The sequence below is a fragment of the Neovison vison genome, chromosome 1, assembly GCF_020171115.1.
Source record: "Neovison vison isolate M4711 chromosome 1, ASM_NN_V1, whole genome shotgun sequence".
Taxonomy (NCBI): domain Eukaryota; kingdom Metazoa; phylum Chordata; class Mammalia; order Carnivora; family Mustelidae; genus Neogale; species Neogale vison.
In genome coordinates, this window is record NC_058091.1 from 269,477,077 (window position 1) to 269,492,813 (window position 15,737).

The following is a 15,737-nucleotide window of genomic DNA, read 5'->3' on the forward strand; positions in this document are numbered from 1 at the left end:
ATCAAAAACAAGCATTGTAGTAAATATGAAGGGTATTAAAGCTAAGTACATATTAGTGCTAAGTACACATTAGGCTAAGTACATAGGTGCTTAACAATGTCAGCGAGTTCACAAATGTCTTTTAAGTTCTACTTTAACTACAAGATTATATAAATAGAGGAATGACTATCATCCTCTAGGACAGGCATAGTTTATGCTGTTACCACGAGGAAATGGAACTTTCTGTTAGGGACATCTTCTCCAGGCTGCTCCCTCCCTGACTTCACAGACAAAAACAGGACATCGCACTGCTCTGAAGAGGAGGCAGAGATTCCAGCTCTACCTGGGTCATTTGTCTTCTCCCCATGCCAAAAAGTCACCTCCCGCAGAGTTCCTATCTTGAGTTCCTGGCTTCTGCCACTTCTTTGGGGCCAAGCCCTAAGTTAGAGAGGCTACAGGGTCACCCCTCACTGCGGGCTAACACAGAGCTCCTGCTGTATGTATGGCCTGACATCAGGCACTGTGGAGGGCAAAAGAATGGGACCTACAATGTGGAGAAGGACACACAGCCTTCCAAGGGGTGGAGATCACAGAAACAGAGACACTTGAGTTTATTTACAATGGGACCTCAGTGTTCTCTATACCTTCCCCCTGGCCCAAAGCTTCTCAAACTCTGTATTTGGGGCCAGGGAATCCTCTGTGGTGGGAGGCTGTCTTGTGCATTGCAGGCTACTGAATAGTATCCCTGCTCTCCACCCAGCAGATGACGGTAGCAACCCCACCCCCCACGTCTGTGACCACCAAAGATATCTCTAGACACTGTCATGTTATCTCTGGGCTGAGGCGGGGGTTGAAAAATTGTCCATGTTGAGAACCACTGTCTGGTCTAGTGTGTTGTAACACCCTCCCCCTACCAGCTCCCAGCTCACTCCATCCCCAGAAATAAATGACAGAGCTCCGCATGAGACAGGCGGTCCGCGATACTAAACATGGATGACATGCTATGAATGATATAATAGGATATGAGGCAGACACAGCTCAGAGTTTGGAATCATGTCTGATTCTTATTATATTCTAGCTAAATCCCCAGTTTAATATAGTGAGTGTTCACTAAGCATTAGCGTTACAGCAGCAGCCACTCCCCACCTCCAAGATGCCCAGGATTCACAGAGAGACAGAATTCAGTCGGTCTATGAAATCTGAAAAAGCAGATTTTACATCATTATTTTCACTAATCTTTAACTGAAATATAGCATTTCCTTTGATTAGGATGTAGAAAATGATCTGTAGTAATTATCACTCTGGGACTCTGTCACCAATAGAAATCACAGATCACCTCCTATCACGGTGAAGTTGTTGCACACATCTCAAAACATGATTTATACTCATCACTACTTTGAAATGATGGTAATTATTCAGCCTATAACTAGATCTTTTTAGATGTTTTAACAAATACCTAAATTATCATATGACAAAATTGTATTTTATATGCTGATAACTGTGTGTCATTGGCTTTCTTTGGTCATCTGGTATAATGGGTTAAAAACAGAATTCTGAGAAGAGGTCCAATGTTTTCAAAGGGGTCTAGGGCAGAAAAAGAAAACCCGCGCTTTAGAATGACCACCTAACAGGCAAATATTCAGAGATCATAATCAATCTCTTAGAACTTTCTGTACCATCCTTAGTGGTCCTTGGCAAAGGGTAATCCTCAGAGCAGTGGCCTAACCACTGCCAACAAGAGGTATGAGAGGGGGGTGACTTACCCCACTGTAGGGCACGACATCAGAGCAGAAATACATTCTCACTGTGTAACCTCAGGTGGGCGGCTTTATTTCCACAGGCTTCCACCTCTTATTAATCTCTAAGATGGTGATTGCTTTTCATTCTTCTTTCCCCCCTCATCCTGAAGGGTGGTTTTGAGACTCAAATAAGATGGCAAAACAAAACCCCAAACCAGAAAAATCCTGTGCAAGAATTCTGATCTAACTAAGTGCTACTGTGCGGAAGGGAATTACACCTGTGTCAGCTCTTGCGTCAGCTCGCTTGTGATCTGTGGTAGCAAAGATATGCCCCCACAATGGCTTCTCACACTTGGAATTGGTCTGTCTGAGGATCTCAAAAGGAAAGAGGGCAGGAAGAAGATGGACAGAGAAAGAGGAAAGGGTTTCTTTTAACAACGGGTCAGTTCAACTCCTATATAATAATTTATTTTTTATCCCCAGCTGTTCAAATGACCGGACTCAGATTTTGAACTAGAGTTCATTTTCCAGGCTGTCTTGTGAAAGTACGAGTGACTTTGGATGTTGTCTCCTCCCAATAAGAATGGCTTCCCCTGCTTCCCTGAACTTAACCCACTGCAATCCTGCCAGGGCTAAGTCAAGTCTCTACTTCTCAAGGAAGGCCTCTCCTTGGTAGGTGTGTGGCCCCCAATGTTCTGGGCCCCTTTTTGGGTGCACAGCCTCACACACATGAGTGTCTCTGGTACATTTCTTGCATCCAATATTCTAGCATAAGTTCCCGATCCCAAAGGCAAGGAGAGACCACGCCTTCTAAATCCAAGGCCCTGGCACCCTTCCTTGCTCCAGCAGACGTCTGTGATCTGAATGTGCTAAGGAGAGACATATTTTCAGAGTCCTGGGAGGAAGAATGAGGCCAGAGGAACTTGCTCAGGCTCTCATGCAAGGATGCTCTCATTAAACACAGCTGAAGCACTAGAGCCTGAACACTTCCCAATAACCAGTCAGCTAGACAGATAGGAAGTTGAGAGGGAAAGTCATTTTCCTTGGCAGCTGAGATGCATTTAACAGCCAAGGAAGAAAAGCACATTACCTTCCTCCATAGCTCATAGGCACTCTGCATATTGATTTCATATCAGCCCTCTCCTTTGTTTGGTTAAATGCAATCTCTGCCACAAGCCTATGATACAATACAAGTACTTTAAATGTGCTCTGACCTCTGATCAGCTCCCATCAAGCAAGTTAGTGGGAAGAACAATGAATTGCCTTTAGAATTCACCGGCCATGCTTGCGCTCTGTCCAACTGGGACCAGCCTGCCCTTCCTTGTATACTCACCCTGTTTCCTTGGGGATGAGAAAAAAAATGGGCAAGGTGAGCTGTCTGGGGGCACGGAAGGTCTTGCAGAGTAGGCTGCACCGCTCTTTCTTTGGAATGTCCTTTTGAATTAGACCTCCAAGCAGAGACCTCACAGATGTGTCTGGTCCCATAAGCTGTGGATCTGTCCGACCTACCCCTCCCAGCTCATCCTGCTCACGCCGTCCTATAAATTGTGAAGCAAATACTGTCACTGCCCTGTTTGAGGCCCTTCAATGTCTTCGCATTATCCTTACATCTAAGTACTTTACTAGGACACACAGCAGCCACGCTCACAGTATGGTTTTATAATAGCTGCACAGGTACACACAACTCCACAATGTTCCACGTACACGTAGCGTTTGTATATTTATGCAACTTGTACAATGCATGTATGTATAGCATACACACATATGCCACGTGACCTACATACCAAATATATATACAGATGGAACAGACATGAACACATAGATTTGTTGCTACATAGACATGATATATGTTAAAAGATATATGAACTGCACACTTTAAATGGCTGAATTGTAGGATATGTGAATTCCATCTCAACAAAGTTACAAATAAAACCAAACCAAATGAAGGCTCTGAAATCTGATTATCTCGATTTGCATCTCACTTCAACCAGTGAACTTCTACACAGCCTTGGGGAACTTGCTTCTGCATTGGTCCGTTTGTTCTTATGTACAATGAGCATAATAATGAAAGTTATCTTAGAAGGCCCCTCTTGAGAAGTGAGTTAACCCATGTAAAGAGACTCCAATGGTATCTGGCAGAGAGTAAGCATTTAATAAATGCTATCATAATTACAACCTGTCTCTTTTCATGGCTGGGCACGTTGCTCCTTGACCTTCCCTCCCTGGCTGAGCTGGAGTTGTAAAACTTCTTCTGAAAGGTCCTGCTTCCCCAGGACTTTGTACATGTCCCTCCACACCCAGCCTTCTGACCCCATTTCCTGAATGAACTTCCATTTATCCTTCCAGTCTCAACTGAAACATCATTTCCTTCAGGCAGACTTCCCTTACTGGCAAAGTGAGGTTAATAACTTAATATTATGTTTCCATGACATCTGGTACTTCTCCTATGACAAGTCACATTCCTCTCATGTAAATGGTAACAACAACTGTCTTTCTTGCTTGGCTATGGAATCCAGAAAGGCGGGGGTCCCCAGAGTCCTTGGGTCAGCAAAGCAGCTGGCCACAATAGGCGCTCAATTTATTGAATGCAACAGAACTTAAATGAGAACTGCCTACACCAAGGCTTATACAATGCCAAGAACCTTCCTGCTGAGGTCATTCCCTTTCTTTTTTTGGACCTGGGAGAGTTCTTGCATCATAAATAACTCCCCATTGTCGAAGTACACTTTTCTTTTTGGCTCACAGAATCAAAATCATATGAAATACCTCCATTAACCATTCAGGCACATCCTGCATGGTACACTGCTGAGAGGGGAACATCCTGGCCAGGCTCTAGCAGAACTCTGAGGTGTCTCCTTAACTCAGGCTTTGGGGGCAGTGAGCGATTCTTGTCTATGCTCTGCTGATAATAACAATCTCTTCCCCCAAAATAAATCCCAGTGTGCTTATTTGCTGGAAAAAAACAAGAGCAGCTCACTCCCCTTCCTCTGTGGCTCTGCTGACCCTGCCCTTGGAGGCTGTGGGTCATTCCCCTGAATCCTGCTAAGTCAAGCCCCCTTCCCCCTTACACTTTCCCTCAGTTTCTCCTCCGGGAAGTTCTCTGGGCCACCTCTGTTGGCTTGGTATCCTGCCCCCGTTCTTCATCATTACGGGGGAGTCCTCTTAGCACCTACGGCAGCCAAGTGCTGACTTCTAGATTCTATTTAACTTCCTAAGAAACATTTCCAGCACTATGCAATATTTCACTGCGTATGCGGTTTGACACCCCTACTAGACTACGACCTATTTGAGATCAAGAGAATTTTAGTCTGTGTCCTTACATCTCCACATCGAGCTTTGTTTGGTGATTGTTGCACAAATGGTGCTCCGTAGGAATGGGTTTAAGGAACAATAGTAATGGGCATTGATAATAGTGGGCACTTATAGGTGCTTAGCATGTGCTAGGAACTTTTCATACACTAGACACAGGTACTCGTAATACCCTAATTTTAAAGATGGGTAACCTGTGGCTTTCAGAATGTAAAAACTTGCCCAAGGTTGTGCCATGAAAGCCAGGAGAGGTATCCAGGCAGTCTCTAAACCCCATACCCATCTAACCAGGCTGCTGTCCTACCGTCACAAAGGGAACACAGGCATTCACTGCTATCCTGTGCCCCAAAGGGTTCTGAATAATCTCTCCTCTCTCCATCTCCTGACTCCTTTTGTTTAGATTCACCCTTGCCACCTTTACCCATTATTCCTAGAGAAGGCAGGGTACAAAAGGGGTTAAGATTAGAAGAGTAGTACATAGCAAAAGCATAAAGCAAGGTGGGAGGGGAAGCCTAAGTTGCTGAGGGAAGTATTTTTAGCACTCTTTTCTCCCACTCAAATAAGCAGAATTAAATTCAAGTCCCTCCAATAAAGGAGAATGAAGTTAATTTCCTTCCCCAGTCTGCACACCGAGAGTTTCTTATTCACATTGTCATCTCGTTAAATTCCTGGTGTCACTGTGAAACACCAACATTCCCCTTGGTCTCTGCTGGGAAGAGAGGGGGAGAATATCAACTCAGGTGACTTTTGGTTGAATAAGAATATTCTGCAAGAGTGAATACAATTAATGAGAAAGGCAACAATACACCTGTACTATATGGACAGTCTTTTGACATTGAAGATGTCCTGGCAGAACTTTATTTCCTCATTTGAAAATACTCTGCTCTTGGTATGAACTGCCAAGAAGACAACTCTGATGATAAAAACAAACCAACAGATGCCCGAAAGCACATTAGCTGTAGCTCGGTGGAGAATTTCAAGTTGTGTTGGTTCCGAAGATGAAAAAGCTGAAACAAACCCCTCCCTCAGTAAGTGCTGGAATTCGTTCTTTTGGAAGCAGCCAAGGAGTGAACCTCATCGACTCTTTAATCAAACTAGAAAGCTCTCCAATGTCCCCAACTGCCTTTTCTCCTCCTCCCATCCTCCTCCCCACGTGAGAGCGAGGGAGACAATGGCTCAGCAACTGGGGAGGTCTGCTAAGGCAATGCTGCTGGGACAGCTGGCAACGTCTACACAGTACGATGAATCCACCCCACTGATATTAAATCACATCTCCCTCTTGCCAAAGGGAAAAGTGTGTGGGGCCCAGCAAATGCTTTTGCATCAGGATTCAAGCCCGCAAGCTTGGGGGATGAAGGTGCACCTTGAACCGTGGCAGCTTATGATGCCTGTGCCCATGGGTGGCTGGGTGCATGAAACGAGGCAGTACAATCACCGAGGCTTTTGGCCAGGCTCTTTTTTACTTTTTGGAGAATTATGACAGTTGTACGCCAGTAGCATTTCAGATGAAACCCCATTATTATTTCTCTATTGTAGAATTGTGCTTTTTCTCATTAAGTAGCTCTGGTTTATGAAGGTTGGGGTTGTTCATCTGAGACTCTTTTATACTTGGTTTTCTCGCTACATTATTTATGGGAAATGTATCTTTATGATCGAGTACATTATTCCTGTGTTCCTGTAAATAATAAACCAAGTCTGGAATGAGATGCTGGAGGAGAACTTTACAACAGGCAATTCTTTTTAAATAGTTGGATCTCCTGTTGATTATCTCTGATAATGATAACAGAGGGCAAGCAGAAAGAGGGCCCTGGCCGGTCCCAGGCTACTCTGACTTGTCACACAAATGTCCCTATTAGACTGGTAGGCTCTCATCTCTCAAGGATCAATGTCTGTCTTCCTCAGACTTCACTACCATGTAAAAGGCACAGTGTTCCATTTTCACTATAACCTGCCACCTCTTTCATGCTTCCTTCCACTCATGGATGAGATACTTCAGAAAGGAAGAGAAAGAGGAGAAGATGGACGGCAAAGAAAAAGGGGGTGAGCTTGTTTATTTAGAACCACGCACATGACCTATGTAATTAGAGTCACATGGCCAGCATCACCTGGCTGGTAGATATGGTGGAACCAGCTGGTCAAGTTCTAAAGCACTGAGTTCCTTGTCATGGAGAAAGGTGGAATAGATAAGAAAAAACATATGAACATGGGAACATGGGATGGGAAACTCAACATCCAAGGATGCCTCCAGGAAGGCAGCCATGGCCTTGATAAAGCAGTTCTGGAGGTCTGCTCAAAGGAAAAATTGGGTGAGGGGTTGTTTGGGGACTCTGTTTGAGGAGCATCTCTGAGTTCTTGCTCTGGGATGCCCTTCTAGAATACCTCCTCTTTGGAGCCCCTGAGTTCAAGGATACACGGATGGATGGATGGATGGATGGCTCTTGACCCCCTGCTAGTGGACCAATGTCACTGGCATTTCCCACTGGACACCTGGCCTCTTCCTTAGGTGTGCAAGCAGCAAGACCCAGGGCATTTAAAGCTGAACCATTTCTCTCCAATCCCAAACCCGTTTTGTTGCTCTGATATAGTCGTGTTAATGATGCTACATGGTGCACAACACCAGAGCCATCCCCGATGTCCCCTCTTGACCCTCCATATGCATTTAGTTGCCAAATTTCATTAGTTCTACTTTAAGATGCTCTTTCCCATTTGTCTTCTCTTCTCTTTCCATCCTGGTTTAGGTCCTTATGAATCCTCAATGAAAGCATAATAATATTCTCTTAACTTGGGTGATTATTCTCCCGCCCTCCTGTTCTCTATACAATCAGATTGGTTAGCAAACATTCCCGTGTTCAAAATCTTTCCATCTATTCTCGCAACAAATATTACTGAGCAGTTACAATGCTCCAAACACTGTTCTAGATTCTGAAAAACAAAAGTTCCTGCTATCATAAAGCTTACATTCTAAAGAGGAGAGGATGAAAGTAAGCATATTTTCACATGAAATAAACATTTTATCATCACCATGCATGTTGTGATATCTGCCTTAAAGATGAATAGGGAATAAAGACACAGACCAGGAATATGCAAACTTTTTCTGGATAGTGCCAAATAATAAATATTTTAGGCTTTGCAGGCCATCTGATCTGTCTCAGCTACTCCACCCTGCTGTTGTAGTGTGAAAGCAACCATAGATAATACGTAAATGAGCACTGCTGTGTTCCAATAAACATTACAAAACTAGGCGGTGCGTTTAGCCTCACTGGGCCACAGGCCTACTTTGCCAACTCTTGGTACAAACACTGAAATCAGGAATGTGTTATTTTTATAAGGCAGCTAAGGATGTGTGGTGAAGTGACATTTAAGCCATAAAATGAGAGGTCCTCTATGCAGACTGGAAAAGAGCATTCTGTGTGGAGGGAACAGTAAACATAAATGCTGGGAGGTGAGAGTATGCCTGGTGATGAAGCAAGGAGACCCACGTCTGTGCCGATGAGTGAGCGAGAGGATGAGAGCTTGGAAAGCATCTGCTGGTCTTCACAATTCCTGGGTACCATGGTCAGGCATGGCCATCAGGATCTCCTGTGGTCATATATTTGATTTAATGAATATTTTCTGGGTTTTGCCCAGCGTCCATTCCCTCTCCTGGAAACAACACCCCTATTTCCCTTTAGACAATGGTCCCCTCCAGCTCATTCTTGGTCATTTCCAACCTTAGCTCTAGGTGAGATATAGCCCAGGCCTTGCTTACCAGCGAACTCCATCACTGTGGTCACAATGACTGGTTCAGGGATGGGCATATGGCCCACGCCAGTCTAGTAAGAGGAAAACTCAGGCCTCTGTTGGATTCGTATTCAGAAGGTAAGGACCCCTTCTGCTTTTTGAAGACAAAATGCATGGTTGTATAACAGATCTCATAGGTGTTCAGAGAAAGGGAGAAACTGAATTGAGGTTACCTCATTTGAGCCACTGAATCTAGCCTGAAGCCAACTACTAATGGACTTTTCTACCACAAGAGGCAACTGATCTCCCCACCTCCCAAACAAGTGAGTCCTGACTATGAACATGTGTTGTCATTCACCAAGCACACATTCCCCCTATAGGTTCTGATGTGGCAATGTGTACTCAAGGTCTAGTTCAAAACTTCCCAATTAAGCAGTTATCTAGACTCTCTCTAGCTGTTTGCAGCCGGATTCTGTAGTTTTAGTCACTTAACTTCTAAATTTCTAAGTAGTCTGTTTTCTGCATGTGTGTCTCGTCTCGCCGAAGGGATAGAGAGCTTTCTGAGGGAGTATGAACAGGGACACACATCTTTGTATCTCCATGATGCCAGCTGTGGTGATTTAGGGTGATTTAGGGGTATATATATATATATATATATATATATACCTGAATGTGTGTGTGTGTATATTTCTAGATGTATAGATCTATATGATGAACACACACACACACATACATCTATTTAATGAATGACCACCACGAAAAATACACCACCCCTTTCACCATAATTATCAATTGCCAGGTTGCAACAGAAAGTTTCATCAAAAACTAATTCAAAAGGCTAAATGTATCGTCTGATGTCTTCCTAAAAAAATTAGCATCAGACCACATGTAAATTTCTGTAAATCTTCTGCTAATTTAAATGGCTTTAAAATTAATTAAAAATGTTTTTCAATCGATAATAATGTAACTCAGATAATTAGCATCAAGTAGTATCTAGAGGACATATTTAAAAAACTAATCTAGAGTATAAATAGACCTAATTAACAATTAGAATAACATTTTATAATTACACTTTGTTTATAAATGCTAGAATGTCCAATTCATTGTTCAATGAAATTGGTCATTAATGAAAATCAGTTATTTTTCCCTGATGTCTCCATGAAGTTGTCTCTTGGATGTGCTGACTTTTATGCTGCCTATTTTCTTGATTTTTTTTTTTAAAGATCATTCCTACCCCATATTTAATAACTTTGTTCTGCAATTAAAGCTGAACAATATCATGCCTTATCTTGCACACAAACTTATACCCTTTTGGTAATGAAAGAGATGGGCCTGACTACAGTCTTGAATTTTCTTTTCTTTTCTTTTTTTTTTAAAGATTTTATTTATTTATTTGACAGAGAGAAATCACAAGTAGATGGAGAGGCAGGCAGAGAGAGAGAGGGAAGCAAGCTCCCCGCTGAACAGGGAGCCCGATGCGGGACTCGATCCTAGGACCCTGAGATCATGACCTGAGCCGAAGGCAGCGGCTTAACCCACTGAGCCACCCAGGTGCCCCAGTCTTGAATTTTCTTATGTCTATTCTAAAGAGAACATTTTTCAGTATGGAAATCCCAAGGGTGGCAAAGACATCAGGGCTATATAAAGACAGACAGGGCCCGGCACTTGCAGGAAAACAAAGAGACTAGAGGACCCGGGCACCAGGAGACTAGGAGAATGACAGCCCCTATCAGTAGAGTTAGAAAGTGGGCTCTGGTGAGGCAGGAGGTTTGCTGGAAGATACCTGAGTCCAACTGCACAAGGAGAAGTACTGGAATGACCTCTGTGCAGTAAAGTACAGGCTACTTGCTGGGAATTTGGAATTTGAAGTGAGAAGGCAGTTCAAAGCAAATACTGATGTGGGGTCAGTTGAAAAGGAGCCAATGTTGAAGCCGTTTATAAGTGTGGGATTGCCCACAGACACGTGAAGAGGCAAACAAGGAAATGTACCTGGAGGGAGTCCACAGCCAATGCCAAGGGCAAGTCCAGGTTACTTAACGAGGTGAAAGAAGGGCTAATGAGGGAAGCAGAGGAAAAGTCGGAGACCTTGGAGGACTGTGCAACAGTGGAGTAGCTAGAAGCCAGGAAGGGAGGAACAGCTGGAAAACAGTTGCCTGGTCCTCCTTTCCTCTCCTCGTGGTGCAGAGTTACTGTGGAGCTCAGGGAAGATGATCGGGACAGGAATCTCACGTACAGTGGGAAGACTGCCTGGACTCAGATCGCGACTCCACTGGTTTCTCTCTGTGGAACTCTGAGCAAGTTTCACATCACTCTGTGCTTCAGCTGGTTCCTCTGTACATCGAGGTGATAAGCCAGGGCCCTCCTACCCAGTGTCTCTATTCATGGTGATTAGTTTAGCATTTTGCACAGAGTAAACCCTTAACGTGTGTTAGCTATATTCATACTGAGGCTTTTCTGGAGCAAAGTGATCAAAGCGGAGCCTGAACTCAGCTGAAAGCTACTAGCAAAGCTGGGACAAAGTTGGGAGGGTCTTAGGTCAGTGGTTCTCACGCTTGCACATGCATTAGATCACCTGGAAGGCTTGTTCAAAGACAGCTTGCTGGGCCCCACTCCTGAGTTTCTGGTTCATTAGGTCTGGGTGGAGATTGAGAGTCTGTAAGACTAACGAGTAGGCTAGAGATGATGCTCCCCATTCAAGGACCCACACTTTCAGAGCCGGTGTCTTATTGAGTAGAGGAAGAGACCCTCTAATTTTGGGAATTCAACCCAGGCCTTCAACCCTTCAGTCATGTAAGTCTGACTTGAGAACACACATGCTAGCAAGACCAGCCTCGTGTGCACCTGGGTGGAGTGGGCAGTGTAGTATTTCTTGGCAACTAAAGGCTCTTTTTCTTCTGGCCTTTCCTATGTCCAGGAAATCCACTAGTCTAAACTTAATGGATATAGGAATACTTCCACAAGTTCTCTGCCAATTTCTGAGTACCTTCTTATGCGAGCATATAGGATTGCATAAAATTTTAGAATGTGATGGGTCCCCTGAAGCCCAAGTGAACCAACAGAAACCATCACCAACCTGACAGTTAGCATCTATAGAGTGCTTACTGTGTACCACTTACTGTGCTATTCGCTTTCCATACACTGTGTCGTGTAGTTTTCCCAACCACTGTGTCAGCCAGGCATTCTTTTTTTTTTAATATTTTATTTACTCATTTCAGAGGGAGAGAAAGAGGGAGAGAGAATGAGAGTGCACACAAATTGGGGAGAGAGGCAGAGCGAGAGGGAGAAGCAGACTCCCTGCTGAGCTGGAAGCCTGATGCAGGGCTCCATTCCAGGACCCCGAGACCATGACCTGAGCAGAAGGTAGACACTTAACCCACTGAGCCATCCACGCGCACCAAGAGCCAAGCATTCTTATACTATGTCACAGCACAGAAGGACATCTAGAGAGGTGAAGTGACATCCTAAGGCCTGGCTGATGGATGACAGAAACAAGGACTATTGACCGATGTCAGCTATACAACCTATACTCTCAGCCACTCCACTATTTACCCTTGCCTGCTCTCTTTTCCTCAGGAAAGATGTGCATGTATGATAGATCAGTAATTATGACCCACCCATAGTGATCCCTACCCCCCATATCTCTTGCCAGATAAAAATTTCCAGATAGTTGAACGTTCTTTATGAAGCATGACTTCTAGTCCCTTTGTCATACTATTCAGGATCCTTTGAGTGCGCACAAGGAAGTCACTGTCCTGAAAACTGAAGAGGTGGGTGTACTTATTCAGAGAACAATATAAACAATTGAGTTAATCTACTATATTCTGGAGGCATTATCTTCTTAGGCTCATTCCTTATGATTTTCTACTGCTCTTCGTCCTCAACTACCAACAGAAATAACTGATTCCTTTCCATATGTTTCTTGTTATATCCATTCATTCTTCCACTCTCCATTTTGTTCCACCCTCTTTGTTTTATACATGGGGAAACTAAGGCTTAGAGAGAAAAAAAGACTTGAGTAGGGTCCCTCAGATTCTAAGGGTGGGGCGAAGATTCAAATCCAGTTATGTTAGACTCCACCGTGAAATATGCATCCAGATTCAAACCTCCCAAGAGCCTGCTCAGTCCGATGACTCAAAAAGACAAACTTCTCATTAAGCTGAAAATGAAATTGCTTAAACTTCTCGTTCCACACCATATGGCTGAATCCCAGCTGACAGGAAGCTCATTTCTGCAACACACCAGGCTCATTTCACTGAGTATGTTGATGCGAGATTTGTGGGGTGGTCATTTCCTAATCTTGGTATCATTGATAGCAGCAGTGGTATTTCTTATGATGCTTCCTTTCTACATTTTTACATAAAAAAAGCAAATGTTCCTAATGATGGAGAGAGACAGATTTTTGTCCTAAATTGTTCTCTAAGTAAATATCACAAGCAGACGCCATGACAACAACAACAAAAATATCCACCTGCCTTCAAGCAACCAAAAACTACATTAACCTTCTAGTCCTTCATCTACTCAACAGTGGGGTGGTAGGGGGAAGAGCTCTTAAATGATACTATCCTGGAGTTTCATACACAAAGATTAAGCTGAAGTGTTTGGACTCCTGAAATGATCTTGAAACCTTCCAAAGATTCAGATTTTAAAGAAGTGAGGTGACTCACGAAGTGCCAACACACTAACAGAAAGTGCCAAACCACATTTGTATAGAATGATCTGAGCATGAGATAACCACCACATTTTCCTCTGGGCAATTATTCTACAGCTGGTATAGCAAATTATTCTGGAACAAAAGGAGAGCCTGAAGTTTTTGTGTTTATTTCTCCCACTGTCCCTTAAAACCTAAAACTAATATAGAAAGTGCCATCTCTACACATAATAGAGAAATAAGTGTTAAGGGTTGGCTAAGGTCTGATATGGCTAAACCATATCTATGTGCATTTAGGTGCACTTAGGCTGGAGTCCATGGGTAAGAATTTGAATAGTCACTGGACCTTGGACAAGTTTCTCTACCTCGTCAAGCCTTCGTTTACTCATCTGAAAATGGGACAAATTTGAGGAGGAAGAAAAGCATTGTCCTCTAAAGTGAAACACACCGAATTCAAAACACCTGGCTGATACAAGAGGAACTCATTCAGCCCTACGGAACACTTGAGATGGTAGATGTTCTTGGGTCAACCAAGCAGTAAAGAAAACCGGCTCAGCGGGGTCAGTATGTTGCCCAAAGTCACTCAGCTAATTGGTGACAGAGCAGGGATGGAGGGAAGATTAGCGCCAGCTCCTGGACTCCTAAACCACCACACTACAGTGTTTCAGTATACAGCCACAGAAGACTACTTTGTTGTGAGCTCCCATCCCAGGAGTCCATTAGCAGCCCCACAGAGACCCCTGCGCATCTTTTCAGAATTAAATTCTTGGGCCCTTCCACCAGAGCCTCTAATTCAGTGAGTCATGATTAGATCTGTGAACCTAAACTCTTCAGAAGTTCCCTAGATGATTCTTCTTTTACAGTCAGGTTTAGGAATCTTTGAATCACATATATAGGTCTTGACTGCTTCTTCCAAGACCACTAGTCTGTGAGGACAGGATGTGCTCCCTTATACTTGTCAGCATGAACACGAATTCCTACCTGAATCTCAGGGCTAGGAGTTATGCCACAAAAACACATGACTTGAGACATTTTCATGGTGGGGGGGGGGGCGGGCGGGAAACCTAGTTCTAAGGTGAGGGGTAGGGGAGCTCATCCACCTTGCCTTAAGAGAATCCAGGTAATAGACCTAAATCTCTCTTCTAGGCACCATTTTACTTTTCCTCTAAAATGCATGCATTGGCATCTAACCAATTAAAGGATTAAGGTTTTCTTACCTAAAACTCTTAATCTTTCAGCTCCTACCACCACTTCGTTGTTATCTGCAGAGAAGAGCAATTTTCCAGAAACTGTCTTTACTTCAAACTTTTTGCCATAAGCTTCTACGGCTTTTGGACCTAGAAGCAGGAGTGAGAGAGAGAGTTTAGTCTCATTGCATTCATTTACAAAGAGCTTTTCATAGAACACATACATATGACAAGACTGTATTGGCCTTGAATGTAAGTGGACTGGTTTTCAGAAGGAAACTGTGAAAGTCAGTCTTGTGACTCTAGCCATGTCTTGTCAATTACTTTTTATCATATGCTCTCAGGCTATGAATTTAAAGGCCATCGTGTCCCTTCTTCAGACTAATGTTTGGATGAGATCTCCCTTAGCTAACCACCAAATTCCTGTCAAATACTTGTAGATTTTGGCTTAAGTGTAACAAGGCACAGAAAGCTCAACACTCTTGAAGTAATCAGTGTATCTTTTGCCATCTTTCTCTTTTGGCCAACATCTCTAACCTTTGGAAAGGATGCTTTAAATTCAGCTGAAGTTTGTCTCACTCTTAACCCAGTGGCTGCATGTGGCACCAGACAAGTCTTTGTCCTCAGTATGTAGATCATTTCCTGGCAGAAAAGGCTAGAATGTATTGCTATTAATTGCTAGAAAGTTGTCAAATCTTTTATGCTAGAATTTCATTCAATAAATTTTCAAAGGGTTTATCATAGGACAACAGATGCCATTCTTGAAGCTGGGCTATCATGATGGCATCTTCTGATGGAGACAGACACAAATTTAAACTCTAATGAATCAGAAAACTGCAGAGTTTTGGGTACCATGGAAAAAATAAAATGTTAGTGTGTTATAATTTTTTCAAAACAATAAAAACAACAACAAGAGGAGACCTTTTGGTTTCTCTGAGCTAGAGCTACCTAAATACCTCAAATTCAGGAGCCTCTTCAAAGCTGCTCTGCAAAAATGCATCAGAGAAACCTGGGGGTGTAATCATCCTCACCGAACCTCACTCAGATCAAAAGGAATTTATCTTTTGGTCTGGAAATTCATAGAGGAAAAAAAATTTTTGAGGTTAGGGAGTAGAAATCTTTTATTTTCCCAAAACTCCACAGGGGATTCTGATG

General features: G+C 43.3%; 1 protein-coding gene across 4 annotated transcripts in view; it reads right to left on the minus strand.

Annotated features, from left to right (window-relative positions):
* The window catches only part of SGCD (sarcoglycan delta), a 1,012,166-nt gene that overhangs the window by 167,945 nt on the left and 828,484 nt on the right, over window positions 1-15,737 (minus strand). For all 4 annotated transcript variants that reach the window (XM_044230712.1, XM_044230705.1, XM_044230687.1 and 1 more), the window contains one exon: window positions 14,613-14,732. In XM_044230712.1, coding sequence (XP_044086647.1) covers window positions 14,613-14,732 — 120 coding nt within the window. The remainder of the gene's footprint in view (window positions 1-14,612; window positions 14,733-15,737) is intronic.